The sequence below is a fragment of the Larimichthys crocea genome, chromosome VIII (genome assembly GCF_000972845.2).
Source record: "Larimichthys crocea isolate SSNF chromosome VIII, L_crocea_2.0, whole genome shotgun sequence".
Taxonomy (NCBI): Eukaryota; Metazoa; Chordata; class Actinopteri; family Sciaenidae; genus Larimichthys; species Larimichthys crocea.
Genome location: NC_040018.1, coordinates 30,751,790 through 30,771,041, shown reverse-complemented (window position 1 = coordinate 30,771,041; position 19,252 = coordinate 30,751,790). Strand labels below are relative to the sequence as shown.

The 19,252-nt window shown below is 44.2% G+C and overlaps 1 protein-coding gene across 2 annotated transcripts in view; it reads right to left on the bottom strand.

Moving 5' to 3' along the window:
• Positions 1-19,252, bottom strand: part of LOC104937795 (CD82 antigen) — a 40,367-nt gene that overhangs the window by 6,594 nt on the left and 14,521 nt on the right. Inside the window, exons 1-5 of one of the 2 annotated variants that reach the window (XM_027281495.1) lie at positions 16,059-16,129; positions 10,860-10,932; positions 8,307-8,379; positions 3,118-3,239; positions 1,614-1,688 (exon numbers count right to left, since the gene is read on the bottom strand). In XM_027281495.1, coding sequence (XP_027137296.1) covers positions 1,614-1,688; positions 3,118-3,239; positions 8,307-8,379; positions 10,860-10,922 — 333 coding nt within the window. In that variant the 5' untranslated portion in view covers positions 10,923-10,932; positions 16,059-16,129. Of the gene's footprint in view, positions 1-1,613; positions 1,689-3,117; positions 3,240-8,306; positions 8,380-10,859; positions 10,933-16,058; positions 16,130-19,252 lie in introns of those variants that run through there. The other variant, XM_027281494.1, reaches the window with a different exon arrangement.

The window sequence follows — 19,252 nt, the reverse complement described above, 5'->3', positions numbered from 1 at the left end:
AAGTGTTTTTTTTCTAGAAGAGAAGGTTTTCAGGGAATGCTGACGGGGAGCGGAGCAAGTGTTGTGCCAGAACCGGAGCTGGACTCGCAATTTAACTGGGCTCAGCAGCCTCTATGGACATAATGGCAGAGGAGCAGAGAGTGAAGAGGACGCTGACGGAGGAAGCTAAGAAGAGAAAAGGAGAGAGTGAGCGAGCAAGAAGCCGCCGGACAAGAGTAAATGTGGGACTGACTTTTAGTGGTTGGTGAGAGCTTGGTGAAATAAAAGGCTGAAAGACAGACGCCGAGCTGGGCTGACTGCTGCTGGACTAGGCAGTGAGATCAGCTGCTGCTGTTTTTGATCATAAGTAATGTAATCAGAACAAATACTCGAGTACAGCTGAACATAGTTACCACAGTTACGCTCTGACACTTTATTCTTTGTCAAAGGTGCCATTAGAGATAAAACTAACTGCAACCAGACGCCAAAGTTTATTCAAGTTCTGAAGCACGAACATCAAAAAGTTTCTCCACTTTCGGCTCCTTGAATGAATATTTATCGGTTTTCTTGTAGTAATCTTTAATTCAGATTATTTTTAGTGATTAGCTACAGCTCTTTAAAGCTGCGTGCATGAACTGAAGTCTGTCAGCATGTCCGTTAACGTTGGCCTTCGGGTACGTGAAGCGTCCACTTGTTTACATCTCGGATATGCTCGTCATAATTACACCTTGGATGCTGACATAAATGCTACTTATGAGTTGGAAACTGGTAATTACGATACCTCATGACGTAAACGGAGCATGAAGTCTGTGGGGAACACATGTTTTGCATTGGAGTTAATCGCTGCTACGTCCACGTAAACATGTAGCTGTGTGTGTGTGTGTGTGTGTGTGTGTGTGTGTGTGTGTGTGTGTGTGTGTGTGTGTGTGTGTGTGTTTTAAAGTTAAAATAACTCTTTTGCTCGGACAGAGACGCCCCCCCTGTCCCGTCAGTCAGATTTAGGGACTTGATTTGAGGTGGTAACTATGTTCAGCTGTACTCGAGTATTTGCTAACAACTCTTTGCATCAACAAGGTGAACAACAGCAGACACAGCTAACATTACCTCTTCACTCTCTTCTCCTCTGCCATTATGTATGATTATATAGAGGCTGCTGAGCCTGGTCACCCAGCTCCGGTTCTGGCACGACGTTCCCTGCACTGCTGTTAAAGTGAACTTCTCACTCTGTGTCTTCCTTTTCCGGAGGCAGTTTCATCGTATTGTTTGATGATTTGACTGTCTCACCTTCTGTTGTTTCTCTTTTTACTCACTGATGGTCTCACACACTTTAAGATTATCCTTCCCTGTCAACGCCCGGGCTCAAACAGCAGAGGGTGCTGCAGTGCAGTCCATGTCGCTCACCACAGAGCGAGCTCTCGGTGTGGTGGCTGTTCATGTTTGAGGGTTAGAATTATCTTCACGTGTTATTTTTAATGTCACATGACGGCGTGTTGTGACACGTCGTGGGCGTGAACTCGACCAATCAGACGACAGATGACAAAGGTGTGTCATTAACAGGTGTGCCTGCACATTCCTTTTGTCAGGATCGCACGACAAGGACGGAGGATGAACGAAGAGGAAGTGACATCACTCACCACGTCCTTCTGGAAGTAGATGAGAGCGCCGGCTGCTACCTGAGCGATGAGGATCAGCAGGAGGCAGGTGAAGTACTGCGGAGACAAACAGACGTGAAAGTCATCAAGGAAAACGTTCGGCTGAGCGGCGGCACAGCTGGATCACAGCTGGAGCATCAGAGCGCTCATATTCTACATAAACACTCACACACACACACACACACACACTAGAGCGGCAAACGTGGATTCATCCACCGCTGAAAATAGTCCCTGTTAAGAGCAACGTGTCCTCCTGTTTGAGTAAACAGACGATTCTGAAGCTTGAAAAACTCGTCTCGTCCGCTTGTTATGAGGACGAGTATCGAGAACCCGGGACAGGATGTGCCAATCACTTGCTGTCGTGACGACCAAATAAACAACGGCACAACAAACGGTGCAGAGGTGTGTTTGTCTGGAGCGACGAGCCACCAAGAAGAAACTATGGTGGCCACGAAGTCCCCGTCTAGAGCCAGTTAAAGGTCCAGTAGTGGTGACGTTTCCGATTGCAACCAACTGAAAACCCCTCGCATGAAAAGGTGAAAAGTCTTATGCAGAGTCAGACTTTGGTTTGTCCCTGTGCAGCAGAGGACTCCCTCCTTCTGTAGATATTAAAGTTTCATTCGGAGGCAACATGAACGTAACGTGTCTGATTCATACACTAATGAAAACAGAGTTATGAAGATTACATTCAGTATTCTGTAAACAGAGTTCCATACATCCACTTCAAAAAACTAAATAAACTCACAAAACGTCAAGAAAGGAAATATTCTCACATATTTTGCCGATAAAAACAGAAGTACACGTTCTGAATTCAAGAAATAAACCGAGCTCGCCTTGTTAAACTCAGACTAAATAAAACTCGCTCTGAATCTTTAACCCTCAAAGTTAGATCAGCGGTTTCTCCTCTCACTCGTCTTCAGATGAAGAACGTTAAATCAGCAAAACTAAAACTAAACACTGTCTTAGACAATCAAGGACGAAGGAACAACTGAACTATTTCACTGCTGCTTTAAATCAAACTGTAGATTTGTGATTTTACGTCATCAGTAGGAATCAACGGACTTCAGACACAAACAAACAGAATATCACCAGTCGGATGTTTTAAAGTTCATGTGAGAGGTTTGATGCTTCAGGATTTTAAAAGACAGCGAACATGAAGCACAAAAACACAGTTACCATCAGATCGTTTTCACTTTTCTGTCTCATTCTTCTGGTTTCTTGTTTGTAAGCGAAACATAAAAGAAACAACGCTGAATTTTTAAAGAAACTCTTAAAAATGATCATCGTCCGAGTGCATCTTTGACATTTTCATCCACTGATTTCAGGCTCTTATCCGCAGCGGTCAAAGCCAACATCAGAGATTTACCACTCTGACTTTTATCCTTGCAGATCAACGGTCGTATTTCCGCAATAAATCTCCGTTGACTCGTGCCTGCAGCGCTCATCATCGTGTTTCAGTGATCCATACGTGCAAACCGTCACTCACCAGGCCGAGCAGACAGCGGATCTCATAAATGGCCCCCAAGCAGCCGAGGAAGCCCATGAGCATCGAGAAAGCTCCGACGCCGATCAGGATGTAGCAGCCGACCTTTACAGATGTGGAGTTATCTGAAAAGGAGAGAGTATACAGACGTTATGAAGACGTTCAGACAGTAAAGTTTGTCACACAGCAGCAACTATTTCACTGATTCTGGTGAAACTGGATCATATTTTATGGAGGAAATGTTTTCTGGTTTTCCCTCTGATGTCCTCCGGCTGCTCCGCCTCAACTCTCTGTGATTTACAGAGTTTATGATGGACAGTGAAGTAAACTGCTGACAGCTGTAGCTGCTGTTAGCAAACCAAAGGCGTTTCGGACCACCAGGAAGAGGAAGAAGAAGAGGAGGAGGAGGTTTAACAGGGGAATGCTGACTGACAGGGTGTCGAGCCAGAACAGGAGCTGGGCAGTGTAACCGGGCTCAGTAGCCGCTATGGACATAATGGCAGAGGAGAAGAGAGCGAAGAGGACGAAGAGAAAAGGTTGTTTGTACAAAGTATATTACTACATGGGCTCAGGAGCAATTCATCTCTGCATCTCCAGATGAAGTTCAGACTCGATCATGCAGAGAAAGACAAACACTGCAGACTTCTCTGGACCTGAATCCATCTGAGACAGACTGAGTCCACGTTTCAAACTGGTTTTGGACGTCGTGTCCTCTGGGATGTTTTGTAAGACGTAAATTTATCCTGAAGTTTTTCAAATTGTTTTTGTATTTTTGAATTTATTCAATAGTTTTTGACAGAAGCTCACGAGGTCAGAGTTTTTGTAGGATCTTCTGGATGCCGTGAGGAAAAAAAAGTGTGAAGCTGCAGCGATGTTGCAATCTGAACTCCACAAACTCGTTGGAAACTGAAACCAGACGAGCTGCTCGGCAACACGTGTGATTGGCAAAAATAAATGAAATTAGAAGCAAATGTGGCTGCAGAGCTGCAATAATGGAGAGAGAGCAGGCTCCGACGTAACGCAGGAAGCTGAAATAAGGTCTCAAACTCGAGGCCACCAAACTCCTCATTGATGGAGACTTGCTTGGTTCGAGTCCCCAAAAGATCGAGACTCTCACGATCTGACGTTGAACAGTGTTGCACAAAAACTGCTCAAGACTGAACAAGCAGCAGTCTGGAAGGAACACGTCAGCGCGTTGATGTCTGCCAGCGCTCTGTTTTAAAGACCGGACCCCCTCCTGAATCATGGGATACCCCCGGGGGGATCAGTGATCCAGGGCACGCAGCTCCAAACCAAGACAAAGCCGAACGAGGCGAGTTTATGATGGAAAATGAGGCTGAGGACGGGGGAGGGGTGTCGACGCAGGAAATGAAAACCTGTGTGTGTGTTTGTGTGGCTTTACACACATGTACGTGTTTTAAAAGGGTCGACCAACACCAGATTAACGCTGAAATACAGACTCCGATGTTACGATACAGACGGGGCCCGTGAAGCCGACACACGTACGAACACACTTCTGTTTTTCACATTTGGCAAACTGAAGTTTTCAGAATCAGGTTTCTTGTTAAAGTTTGCAAATCAGGAATTTAACAGGCTGTTCTCACAAAGATTTCATTTCTAAAAACATGATTTAAATGCTTCAGAGTTCATCTAAATACAACAAAGAAAGGCAAAAGGTTTGCTGAGGTGTTTGCAGGAGTGACAATGGAGGTCGTCATTCATGGGTCTTTTTAAAGGCGTTTGGTTTGCAGCTGATACAAAAAAAACAAACAAACAAAAAAAAAAAGGTCCATGATTGGATTTCTTTTGATGCTTTTTCAAGTGATAGTTCAAAAATGCACCAACCAACAGAGGTGACATAACTAAGAAGAACGAAGAACAAGAAGAAGAAGAGATGGTGAGCGTGACGGGCAGCCATGTAGCAGTGCTCTAGGATTAGTTGGGGGTTTGGTGTCTTGCTCAAGGGCACCTCAGCGGTAGCCAGGAGGTGAACTGGCTCCAGACTGAGCGTGGAGGTGAAGCTAAAAGGTTTTAATGATCCATGAAGACGTGTAAACATGAAGCAGCACTGTCTTTATACTGCAGAAAAGTAAAAACTAAAGATGATGTTAAACGTTCTTCGGCCGTGTCTTCAACAAGTGAAAGTGAAGTCTGGCATTGAGCCTTTCATGATTTGAACCGGTGATCTGATATTTTTGTGGTTTGACTTTGATCCGTTCAGCAGAAACATGAACATGTTCGATCACAGCGAGAGATGACGGAAGAATGTGGACAGACATGATGCAAAGACTCTGCAGCTCTCTGGTTTATCAGTGTGGACAGACCTCACGCGAACGCGACGAGTCCTTCTGACCGTGAAGGAGAAACTACGGTGGCCATGAAGTGAGCAAAAAACCTGGAATGAATAACGCAAGGCGAACAATTGTTTGCCGTTTGGTGGGAACTCATTAGTTTGGGGTGGCGGGGCGGACGCAGTGTTGTACTTTAATAAAATATAGAGTCCTGCCATCTTTCCCCAGGCTGGAGTACCACGCCAACGCGCACCGGCGAACATTATTTCTAATAAGTGTGTTTCTGTCTGAACAAATAAAGTGGTTCACACTCTCAGATGATGTAAATGTAATGTCCTAATAAACAGACGTGTTGTTGGTGGACTCGTGTCTCTCTCTCTTTGTTCCATCAGGTTGATTTCATCACGCACCAGGCGGTTCATTGACACACGCTGCCATCATCCGTGAGCCGATAACGCCGCACGCCAGCTCTGAAATGTTCCATTGAGCATCGACACGTCTCGTTTGTGCGCACACACAAAGATGAACTGTGCGCCGCGCTGAGCTTCAACCCCTCGTATGACCACATGCACCCGACCTCGATGAAATCCCCCGGACTCATCGGCCCGATGTGCTTCTGAGCTCGGACAGACCGGTGATGTAGTGTGTGTATAAGTGTGTGTAGATGATGATGAGTGTGTGTGTATAAGTGTGTGTAGATGATGATGATGATGAGTGTGTGTGTGGTGGTGATGAGTAAGGCGCTGAGCGCACTGGGCTGATGTGATGCATGTTGATGCTGGACGGAGCAGAAAGAGCCCAGTGTCCGAGGGGAGGACACCTGCTGCGAGGCCACGGACGAGGGACAAACGTCCTCAGTGACGCTCGCTGGTCTGAGAACACACACACACACACACACACACACACACACACACACCAGCTCAATGTCCGTCTCTATATTTCGTCTCTTCGCCTCTTTCGTCTCACACTGATGAACTCTGTTCACGTCTCAGAAAGAGTCCCAAAACTTTTTCACGACTGAGACGACTGATTCATCAGGATCAGGTCCAGATCTGGAAACGGTACATGATTGTTTCCAGTCTTTATTCTAAGCTAGGCCAGAGGGGAACGGCTTATCCGGGGTCGGGTAGCGGTGGCAGCAGGTGTAGCATGGCGCTCTAGTTCCTCCCAAGGCATTCCCAGGCTGTAGTCCCTCCAGCGGGTTCTGGGTCTGCCCCGGGGACTCCAACTAGTTGGACGTACCTGGAACACCTCCAAAAGGAGGCGCCCATCCCATTTAGATGCCAGAACCACCTCAGCTGCCTCTATTCCGAGCTCCTCAACCTTTCTGTTTAGACACACCTGATGGTGGAAGCTCCTCGGCCGCTTGTATCCACGATCTTTCAGTCACTACCTAAAGTCCATGACCATGGGTGAGGGTTGGAACGTAGACGGACTGGAAGATCGAAAGCCTTCAGGCTCAGCTCCCTCTGAACCACAACGGTCCGGTACAACGTCTGCAGTACTGCTGTGTGACCTCGATGAAGGCTCATCGCCTCCTGACTCCATGTGTAAAAACACAAAGTTTTCTCTTTACGTTCATTCACGTGATTACTGCACCTTTAATCTGACACGTTGCAAACGAGTGTTTGAAGGACAGAAAGAGACATCGTGAAGGAGAAACAGAGAGAGGCTGACAGATTTGTTTTGAGGCTTTCAGGAATTTCTTTTTTTAAACAGAGTCCAGAACCAGAAATCTGCAGGACACTTGTGTTTAACCGAGCGGTGTCATATGGTGGAAAACACACCCCGACCTCAACATGCTGCACGTCGGCCTTCATCGAGGTCAGCGGTTAACACAGACGGAATAATTAGATTAAATAAACACGAGCAGCCAGAGTGAAACTGAACTCGTGTTTGAGTTAATCAGCCTCCAGCAGATGAAGGACGTCTGTGTGAACCAATGACTGTATGAAACGTCACCCACAGGTTTCCGTAGAGCTCGTTGTCCTGCCTCCCGACTAATCAAAATATCGACAAAGACGTGGATCATCGGTGGAACTGAGATGGGCTGAATGACGCCTGGTCACCTGTAATGACTTGATTGACCCACCTGTCAATCAATCAATCAAGCTACCAGGCTGTGACATGGTGTGTGTGTATATTCATCTACAGTTTATGGTGTTTAAACAAACAATATAATAAACGTCTGCAGCGGTTGCAGTGTGTGTGTGCTGCCTGTTTCTTTCCTCTCACACTCAGTCGGAGCCTGCAGCCTCGACTTGGCCTGTTTTCAGCCCATTAATCATGCCTCCATTTGTATTGGCCTACATGCTCTCTACAAGTGGATTAGTGTGAGAGTGTTGTGCTTCAGTCGACGGCGTTACCTCTCGTCTTTAAGTCGACAACAACAGACACAGAAAACTGATTAATAATGAACACAGACAAAGAATCAGGTCAGATGACGCAAAAACAGAACAACGGATCACAACCAACTGCTACTACCAACGATCAACAGGAAAATAAACCTGTTTCAGTCAAGCAGCCACAAGCTGCAGTTCCTCTAACGTCCACTTGAGGCTGGCTCCAGAAGTGAGTCAGTCTCCATAAGTCCCCATGTCCAAATGTCCAACTTCACAGCAGAAATAAACATGTTTACAGCCTGGTACAAAAAACAGTTTTGGTCTCTGTGGCTAATTTCCCCGTTCATGACAACTGTACTGAGGGTGAATTTATATACAACTCACCTGTTCACATTATATTAAGGCTTAAAGTTATGCAGGATTAAGAGCGTGGACGCTTTGATTGACAGGTGGGTGCTGTTACAGGTAACCAGGCGTCATTCAGCCAACAAACAAACAGACAAACGTTTGTTGGTTCTTCGTCTCTTGAAGGAACATTAAATCTGATGGAGGTACTCACTGAGGACGACGATGAAGCTCTGATTGTCCAGGAGGAGCCACAGTCCGAAGCCCATGATGAGGGCGCCGCACAGCTGGAGGACACACACACACACAAACACAAACAGGTGAGCCATGACAATACACAAAACGTAACACTGTAACTTCACAGGACGCATCAGTACATTCAGCTCACAGGTCACGCTGGTGTGTTTTAATCGTCCTTTCAGACTCGATGGGCGAACTGCGAGGTGAAACGTACCAATTAAAAAAAAAAAATTAAAAAAAAAAATCCATGTCTTGTTTTTATTGCTCTTTCACAATAAAAGCTTCCAGCTGGTTCGTCATTGGGAACTTTTTTTTTTAATGAGGCTGATATCTGAGAGCACAGACAGGAAGCACAGATTCAATTAAATGTCCTGAACACACAGACAGACAGGACAGACGAAACAAAGCGTCCTCTCTCTAATCGCCAACACATAAAACGCCGTCACATTTAGATCTTACAGCACGTTACTGATGTTTTAAGTTTCAGGTCTGTGAACGTCGACCATGAAAGAGGCCCGACGATGAAATGATAAAACATTAATGATCAGCAGTGACACGCAGGTGTGCACACCTGCGTGTCACTGCTGATCATTAATGTTTTATCATTCCTGGTCAAAACTTTCAGACTTTGAGAGTTTAAAGCAAAAATATATATATATAAAAAAAAAGAGAGACAGCACAGCAGTGAAGTCAAAGTTTCACTTCAAATCCAGACACCGAGCCTGAGAAGTATTGATTGATATCAGCCTCGTTAAAGTGGATTAAATCGACAATTTTCTATGAAAACACCGATCCACGTCGATCAGACACAACATTACGACCGCCTGCTCAATATCGTGACCCGAAGCATGGACTCGATTCGTGATCCTCAGGCTCACGTGTCCGACTGTTGGCGCCTTTGGCAACAAACTGCGATGTTCTGACCGATTTCTATCAGAACCAGCATGAACGTTTTCAGCAGTTTGAGCTACAGTAGCAGGTCTGTTGGATCGGACCACACGGGACAGACTTCAACCCCAACATAAGTCAATGAGGCTTGGCCGTCCATGACCGGGAACGCCACACAAGAGAGATTTGTTGTTGTCGTCATCTCGCCATTGCTTCTAAGTGTGTCAACACAAACACAGAGTGCTGTGAGCGTCTGCGAGGTTTCATCAGAAGCTCTTAACCTCAGATCAAGATTAATTTCCACAGAAGAGGAAACGAGCAAGTGAGTATCACCGTGGTAACGAGGCCACAAAAGACTTCATCTGTGATTAAGACTCAGAACATGAACGAACTGAAGTCCACTGCAACTTCACAGCAAGGAACACTCAAATATTTGATTATAGTTAATCTTCCTCGATCCGCTGAATGTATTTTATTAAATTACGACCACACTTTGTTACTCAGCATGACAGACGGCAGGATGTTTCAAACCACTTCCTCATACAGAACAGAACCAAAGAGTCTATCAGACAAAACCACAAGAAGTAAACAGATGAACCGAACCGAGTCCGCCGTCATTTGTACGTCTGACTACCAACAATAACCCGGCGTTAAGTCCAACACCAGAGCCCAAACCAGGAGCAGACTAAATTATCTTAGATTACAGGTTTGGCAACAACAAAATTAAAAAACAAACCATGGACAACAACAGTTCACATCTGGTTATTTGGGGGCAAAAATCGCGACCAAGTTTAGTTACAAACTAACTAACAGTCACTAGTGTTGACTGACTGAACCGTTCTCTGCATCATTTCTTCATGAATCTATTTATGATATTTCAATGTTGACCGAGCTTTCTACGACGCCAAGAGGCGTCCTGAAGTCTGTACAGTAACCTTGACGACAGCACTCCATCGCTGATTGGCCGACTGCCTTAGTTATGACGTCACGTCCAAACTAGTTAACGAGCTGTGACCAATCAGCCAAAGATACAGTTTACATCTTCACGCCACTTCAGGGCGCCATCGTACGAAGTTTGACTGATGTTGAAATATTTCGGTAAGTATCCAGTGAAGAATGTTGTGCGGTAGAAAAAGCTGCTGTTCCACCTTTAGTACGTCAAATTAAGACTTTTTAACCCGTGTTCACCCATTTAATGAACGATAACTTCTGTTTTAATTGGGCTAGCCCCACCCTGAACGCCGTCTTTGTTACACTGTTAAAAAAGGTTAACTTACATTTGTAGGACTAACTCGCTCTGAATAACAAACACCACATTGTTTCTACATCTCTGCTCTTCTTCTACGCTGGGACCTGTTAGCACAATATCATGTTTTCAGGCATCAAATACAAGAAGCTGGAAACATTACAAAGACAAGATGAAGCGTTTCCAACCAATTAATGGAGCTAATGCAACAGTTCGTTACTAGATGGAGCAGTCGCTTCATTCATTTCAACAACAGAAGCTAAAGGAAGGCGACTAAGCTCAGTGTAAGATATACATAATTAATTTGCTCTATTACAGTTGACACATAGACAGTAAACAGCTCTTTGAATGTCTCCTTTAACGTTAACATGAATCATTAGTGAAAACACTCACGAAGAAGATGAGGTTGAAGAGGAACAGGAAGTATTTGGTCGCCGTCATGCAGCCTTTCCCCATGATGCTGGATCTGTGAAGGAGAGACGAGAAGACGACGGTCAGCAGCGCAGATCAACACAAACACAGTGAACTTATTCAGAGCGTGATCGTGCATCCACATTTGCTTCGGGGATGAGCGTGATGTGAACAAGTGGTGACAGACGCTGTACAACACAGACCTCTGTGGCCTGGCTGATCATGATCCGGACTATGGGGGGGTTCAAATCCTCCAGGATTACACCCGCAAAACCAGAACAATCACAACCTCAATCTGACCACAGAAGAAGAGGCCAAACCCTCTGAAACCTGCTCCCACGCCTTTAACCCTCCGTGACTGTCCATACATATTTACAGGAAAACTGTGTTTGCATTTACCAAACTGATGACATTGTTTTGTCTTCTGAAGATTAGTTTGACATCCATTCAAAGTATTTCTGAAGATTATAAGATCCATATTTAAGACATAACTCTCCATCTCCACCTAAAAACAGCTGCAAACCAGTCGAATCATGTGATTAATTACAGCTATGCAAGTCCTGCGAGTAAGAACTGTACTTTACTTTGAGGATTTCCATTTTATTACAGAAAAACTGTTGTACTTTTTAATTCTATTACATTTATCCGACAGCTGTAGTTACTAGTTACCTTTTCAGATCAAGATTTCATACGTCAAACACAAACAGATTATAAAATATTAATTGGTTTAGATGAAACTACACCAAACAACAACAACAACGACCCAACCCTAGATTGAACAGCAAGTTTGCATAATGAGTACTTTTACTAGATACTTGAAGTACAATTTGCTGCTAATAGAATATCAGAACGATAATAGTATTATCAGGTATCGACCAGTACTTGAAACTGGGTGTAAAAGGGTAAGACGCAATAATTGTTCAACCAAGAAAAAGGCTCAAAGGCTTCATGGTGTTGCATTGAGTTGTATACACAAAAGGTTATGCAGGTAGTTGCGTGAGTTGCATCAATACCAGTATGACAAATGCAATAAAATGTGAGATTGGTGAATACCAACCCAAACCAATGAAGGCAGAGTAGGGCATGGTCACCGCGCTGCCACTGGGCGTTAATGGTAACGTTGACTGACTAAACTAAAGTTCTGTTTCTGTACGTTTACACACCTTGTATCCGATTGGTACTCGGTTTAGATATTGGAATCGGTATCGGGACATGTCAAGCTGCGACTGCTTTGATTATTTTTAGGATCATTTCTGAGTTTGTTCGCCGCCGTGAAGTCAAAGCTATCAAATCAAACATAAAGAAATGAATTGTTGGCGACCTCTCTGCTTTTGTGTGGCGGCTCGTATTTACAGCAAACAGCCTGACATGAACACACCATCTCCCTCCTCTCTACAGTGATGGCCTCTCGCTGTCCAATAAATCTATGAAAATCTGGGTGAAATATGGAGGCCTGGTTCGATGCTTCCTCCCGGCAGTGAACGTAGCGTGAGCACAGCGCCCATGCATCCGACCCACATTCCCATCACTGTAAATGGGTTACTGTTACAGCTCAGCCTGTGCCAGTTTGGAGGGTGAGGGAGGGCACCTGCAGGGATGACAGAGGGAACAGAATATGCAATGGGAAAGACATTTTGGCAGACGGTCACAGCGAAGCCAGATGGAAGGTATTACAGACTATAAACAGAGCACGCTGAAACCTTAACAAAGACCAGGTCGGCCTCGGATACTGCACAGAAGAGTCTGAAAAGAGAGACGATCTTTTGTGAGACTGAAAGCCCAAATTATACCGAAGGGTTTTCAAGCCCAAACATTCTATATTTATGTCATTGTCCACAAATACCATCAAGAGATCAACAATGGGTCCAAGGTCCAAGCCTGTTGGTTCCTACTGAAGACGTAAGTCTCTTAAAGAAATGGAGTATATGTTTGTGAGGTGTTCATGTGTGGGATTTAGTGGCATCTAATGGTGAAGTTGCAAATTGCAACCAACTGAATGCAGCTCGCCTCTTCTGTAAACATGTAGGAGAAACTACAGCGCTCTAGAGCCGATGTTTGGTTTTGGTCACCAAATTTCACAAAGTTGTAGATATGATATTTGTAGACGTGATTTTAACAGTTTTCTTGGAGAACAATGAAGCTCTGTGGCACAGAACATCATACATCAGGGTCTGGATAAAAACAAGACTCGGTACCAGTCATTGCTGGTTTTGGTCTTTTCATTGGGACATGTTAACAAGAGACGAAACCTGACTTATCCTTTAAATTATATCAGACCTTCAAGTCTTCCCAGAGGTTGTAAACATGACAAAAACATTGAAGAACTTCTGGTTGTAATAATAATTTTAAAAAAGGACCTGAAACAAAAAGCTTTGTTAAATTTAGAAATGCCACGGAGCCGCTTTGAGCTGCAGCTGCAGAGTGACTGGAAACACGTCTGCTTCAGGAGTGAACATCATGTTTCAATTTACTCATCCTAAAGTTGTTGAATATAGATTTTTTACATATTTACAGCAGCTGCTTCTTCACACCGAGTGAAAAATGTGCAGCGAAGAACAAAAATAGAAACACGGTATCCTGAGTTTCCCCGCAGAGGTCTGGAGCGCATTATGAAGCCAGCGAGTGTCATGAGAACACAGACGATGTTATTAAAACGATTCTCGGACACAAATAGAAGCTGTCAGAAGTTTTGACCCAGTTCACACAGACTGAAACTGGGTTCGTCTGTCCACTCTGACCCGCCTCAGCGGTCCCAGTCAGCACACAGAGCTCACTATTGACCGCTAACACACTTCACTGCCTGACACACACAGACAGTTTGTTCACGACGACCAGAAAATACTTCAACACAAGAGCGAAGACTGAGCTCCTCTTTACGGAGAGTGCAGACGAGGACACATGCAGGCCCTTTGTCAAGTCTAATCTCTCAGAGCTGAAGCCACATTTACACTCCGAGCACTTCATGTGGCGGATCTGATCTCGGAGAAACGTAAAAGATAAAATGCATCTAATGCAGAGTTCAAACTACGTACGGGGTGACCACAACCGACGCCTCAAGACGTCCCAGCGGAAAGACGAGCATCTGTTCGGTCACGTTGACCGAAAGAATTTAAAACAAGATCAATTAATTTCAATGCATTCACAACAATCTGTGGATTTTCTTAAACGGGACAAGAAAATGTCTCAGATCCACGATGTTGGCCGAGAACTGCGAGAACCAAACCCAACGTCCAGATACAAACCTGACTGCAACAACCGCGACTTGCTGACTGCAAGTCAAAGTTATCAAAACAGACTTTGTGTATCATGTAATGTAACATTTGACTTCTTCTCCTCTGAACCTGATTCAGAAGAATTCATTTGGTGAAATACATTGAAAACAGAATCTCTGATCTACTCGTTATTTTAGTTTGAGTCCACTTTCTGTCATGGAGATGGGTGACGAACCAAGCAGCAACCTCTATGGCTAAGACTGGATCCGAAACCGTGTGGGTTTGTGGTCAGGTCTTTAGGTTTAGGTGGACCCAAGAAGATCTCAGACTCCATGTTTGTTTACAGTTTTGTTCCTTGGAGTTAGTCTTCCCGAAAAAAAAACAGCAAGCTAGAGATGTAACGATACACTCAACTCACGACTTGATGCGGTTCACGATTTTTAATCGTGTCACGATGCATCGTTGCATCCCTACAGCAAGCTATGATTGGTTAGGAACCAACGTGTAGCACTAACTAAAAGGTATGTTGGCATCAAACTCGAGACAAGTTGACCTTGACCTACATGAAGAAAAACCACAACGCATTGTAATCAGATCTGTAGGATCTTGTAGGGACATAAATCTTCAGTTTATCCGGGCATGAGACGTTTCAAATGACAAGTTGAACCAAAGTGTTGCAGTAATTATAGAGATGTGCGACTAAAGTACCACGTTCACGACAAGCAAGAGGAAGTTTGAGACAGAACTGTAGTCGAGACTGATCCACACAAACAAAACACGAGACGGTGCCGACTCATTGTTCTTCAAACGCTCGGGACAATCTTATGTTCGGATTTCAAGAAGCCACATGGACGGAAAAGCTGCATCAGAGTTTTAATGACCTTCATCTGAAAAAGGTCGTCTCAGTCCTGTCCTGCAGTGACGAACATATGTTCAGATGTATTTAAGCACTAGCTGTGGTTCAATGAACCCGTGTAAGTCGGATTATTAGAGGAAACAAGCACATAAATTTCAAAAAGGCACGTCTACGCAGTGAAGTGAAGCCAATGTGTTAGTACCAAAAACTGCAGGCGTATACAGCCAAGATAGCAGCAGATTTTGAGCTTCAAACTGGCTCTTCAGAAACCGCCGTCCGTTCTTTATACTGTCAGTGGTCGACCCTCCAAAGAGGAGGCGGTGATGCACCTGAAGCTGCTCGATAACAGCTGAAAAATAACTTTTCAAAACAACTACAAGCTTGTTCGTGGATCGTTTTGGAGGAATATGGTCCAACTTGGTGAAACAAAACTTTTAAAACATCTGGTGGAAAATGAGATTTCTCTGTTGGAAAGCAATGCTACAAACCGGAGGCATAAAACTCAGAGAATTGTTGAGTTGGACGTTTTCTCCCAAAGATTCAACAACCAAAGCTAAACAAGTCTTCGTGTCGTAAAGCTGCCTTTTCATTACTTGTTGTAATAAACAATCCTTCCACTCCTCCATCGGTCCATCCCTCCTTCATTTTAACCCTCCTCTTCCTCCTCCTCCTCCTCCTCCTCCTCCTCCTCCTCCTCCTCCGCTCCTCCTCCTCCTCCTCCTCCTCCTCCTCCTCTCCTCCTCCTCCTGTACCAGGCACATGGACACACAGGCTCAGTGCTGCTGAATGACGCAACAACTCTCAGCGAGGAAAGAAAAGTGAAGATCGGAGCAGGTTCTCTTTTTCTGAGCCGAGCGTCCCTTTCGTTCACACGGTCAAAGTAGTCGAGTTTGCACAGTTTCACGTATAAATACATAAAAATCTAAATACACAGAGAGTACAACGTTTGCTCATCATGTTTCCCTCATGCACAGAAAGTGATCTGCCTGCTCACAGCGTCTCAGTTACATGTTTGTCTTGCAGGTTTCTGTTTTACACGCACACAAAGAAAACGCAGCTGAGCCAGATGAGGTGTGTCTGAATAAATATACACAACAAAGTTATGTCACATACCAAACCGGAACCGGACGGTTACTCCGGTAACAGCCAAAAAATAGCATCACAGACGGTGAAGTAACTGAAGAGTTTTCTACTGGTATCTCGTAACGTGAAGTCTGATGAGGTCGTCTGACGTCGCAGTTTAATCAGGTTTATCTTCAGGGATCATTTTAAAGAGTAACTGAAGCAACTTTCTGTTTCATCTGTTCTGAGCGGCTTCGTGTCACACTCTGCTCTTTGGACCTCTTACTGGCAAACTTCCTTTATTACACAGATAGATACTTTATTGATCCCGAGGGGAATTCAAGCATCGAGTAGCAGCAGCATGCAAACAAACATTAAACACACTTAAAATGAACCTATAACAAAGAATTAACCTGAGATCAATTTAAATTAAAACATGACAAACATTCTGCAGAGAAGTTCGACTTAAGACAATTCAATAGTAAAAATAAAATCTAAGTGTGTTAAGTTAACCTGTGCTTAACACTCTGTAACAAACAGGGATAAAACTGATTAAATGAGGCTGCAGACGATGAATGTCAACAGTATAACAGATGGAGTCAGCTGAACTTTGAAACAAGTTATGCTAACATTCCCCTTTGCTTCCAGTCTTTATGCTAAGCTACGCTAATTGCCTCCCTTCCCGTTCTTAACTCCCAGATGTGCGAGTCGGATCAAACTTTACGTCAACACTAAAATCTGAGTTCATGTGTAAGTCAGAGAGGAAATATTAAGTTTGAAACGATAAACACGAGCAGATAAAACTCTCTCTTTGTTCGTCTATATGAGATTTAAATTCAGGCTACAAATAGACGCCGAGAACAGCGAGTGAGAGAAACAAAAGACTGTATTGTCGTTGCTGTTGCTGTTGTTGTTGTTTTGCTGCCTCCACGCAGCTCCTGCACATTTCTGCATGAGTCAAAGAGTGACGAGATGTTCGCCTGACGCTGCACGGAGACGCTTCCACATGAAAAACCATCAAGAGTGACGAGATGATGAGTCCACGCTGTCGTCACCGACCTGAGACACACACAACACGTTTCAGAAGAGCTGCAACCAGCTACAACTATAATCACTTATTCTGTTGATTCATTGTTTACAGTTTACAGAAATGCTCATCACAAGCTCCTCAGAAGTGACAATGAAAAATGTTTCTTTATTCTAAAACTCAAAAAGAAAAACAGCAAACTGTCAGATTTGAAGCTGCACGGTTCACATCCTGTGTCCTTTCAAACACTTTTCCTCAACAGACGAAAACGCCTGGAAGTCGAGGAAAGACGTGAAGGAGAAGACTCTGTTTTTAACATGTGATGCATATTTAGTACAGTGACAAACTCGCCTGTCCAAACCACAGAGCGTAAACAACTGCGACATCTGACGTCACCAGGACTGCTGTAAAGCAAAGCCACCTCATAGCGTCCCGCTCTAATCCTGCATAACTTTAAGCCTTAAATAATGTGAACAGGTGAGTTGTATATAAATTCACCCTCAGTACAGTTGTCATGAAGGGGGAAATTAGCTACAGAGACCAAAACTGTTTTTTTGTACCAGGCTGTAAACATGTTTATTTCTGCTGTGAAGTTGGACATTTGGACATGGGGACTTATGGGACTGACTCACTTCTGGAGCCAGCCTCAGGTGGACGTTAGAGGAACTGCACTTCACAGCCATGGAGGTGTATAATGTCCTAAAGATGCTGCATTCAGTAAACTGTCAAAGAAAAGCGCAACATTGACCATCAATAAATGAACTGTACTCACAGACATGGAGTAGAAACCGCCTCCACCTCGTCTCCCCACTCCCCACTTACTCTTTCACCCGCCCGGCCACACCGGCCTCCCCCCCCTCCGGGGTCCCACTCAACAATGGCAGCTTTCAGACACAATTTTCTCTCCGGCAAAAAAAGGGGAAACTCGACACACGGAGGGCTGCTCCTGCCTTACATTTCCTCCGCACAATAAAAAACGACCGCGGACGTTTGAAAGATGCCCTTTTCTCACCGTGAGACCTTGTTTCAGAGACACCCGACACGTCTTTGAGCGGCGTTTTAGACAATGAAGCGATCCCGAGCTCTCTGACTCGTCGTGGAAAGAAACTCGAGCTGAGCAAACAGAAAGTTTGAATACTGAAACAAATGTACGAGACATAAAAGACTGGAGAAGCTAAATCTGGCTTGAAATAGATCATAAAACTAATGATAATCTACCTATATATTCTTTAGAGTCCAAACACAAAAATATTCAGGTTATTCTCATAAGAAGAAAAAAACAACAAATCGTCACAGCTGAGACGCCGGAAATGAATAAAATGTTTCCGTAAAATGAGAATAAAAATTAATTACATTTTCTGTCCAGCAACTAATCGAGTAACTATTGATGACACCTGAGTACATCAACAAACACACGTTTTATAATATTTAAACATTTCCAAAAAAAATTTGTTGTTGACAACTTTATAAAGTTTCTTTAATTAACATCCACCATTGAGCATTCTTTTTTATATCGATAAAATGTGAAACAGACTATCAACACGGGTCAGATGAACTTTGAACTTTTTACAAGCTTCAGGTTTATTTGTCCAGTGCAGGTTGAAATGTGTTGGACAGCTCTGCAGTGAGAGCTAAAGACGGGAAAATATAAAATGCAAACTAGAAGATCAGACTTCGGTCCAGATAAATCGACCATTTGTTGTTGACAGACTTCCACAGAGTCGATAAAGTTTCTGCACAGTGAGTTCAAACACCTGGCTGCTAAACAGGAAGACGTAAAAAAACATTGTTGCTTCATCGCCGTCTCGTCCAAAGTACAAAAGGACAGAAGACTTGCACCGACGTCTGTAGACAAGTCTCATTTTAAGGTGATTACACTTTAATAAACAGTTATAAATATACATTCTGTCAGCAGTCCTAAATCTGATTTTTAAAACAAAGGAGGTTCAGGCTGATGTCGGTGAGTGAGCACCCGTCCACCAATAACTGATTCAACGTTGACGGCTCATGGCAAAACAGTTCATGGGGCCGACCCAGACGACGACGACGACGACGACGACGACGACGACGACGCGACAGCGACTCTGTTCGCTGCCCGGCTGAAAGGAGCAAGCTGTGCCGGTTCCCATGGCAACACTGTGAGCAAAAGGAGGGGTGGGAAAATGGAGTCGAATCTCTCCGACTCCCACGATGTGAAGCATGTAAACACAGAGAGAGA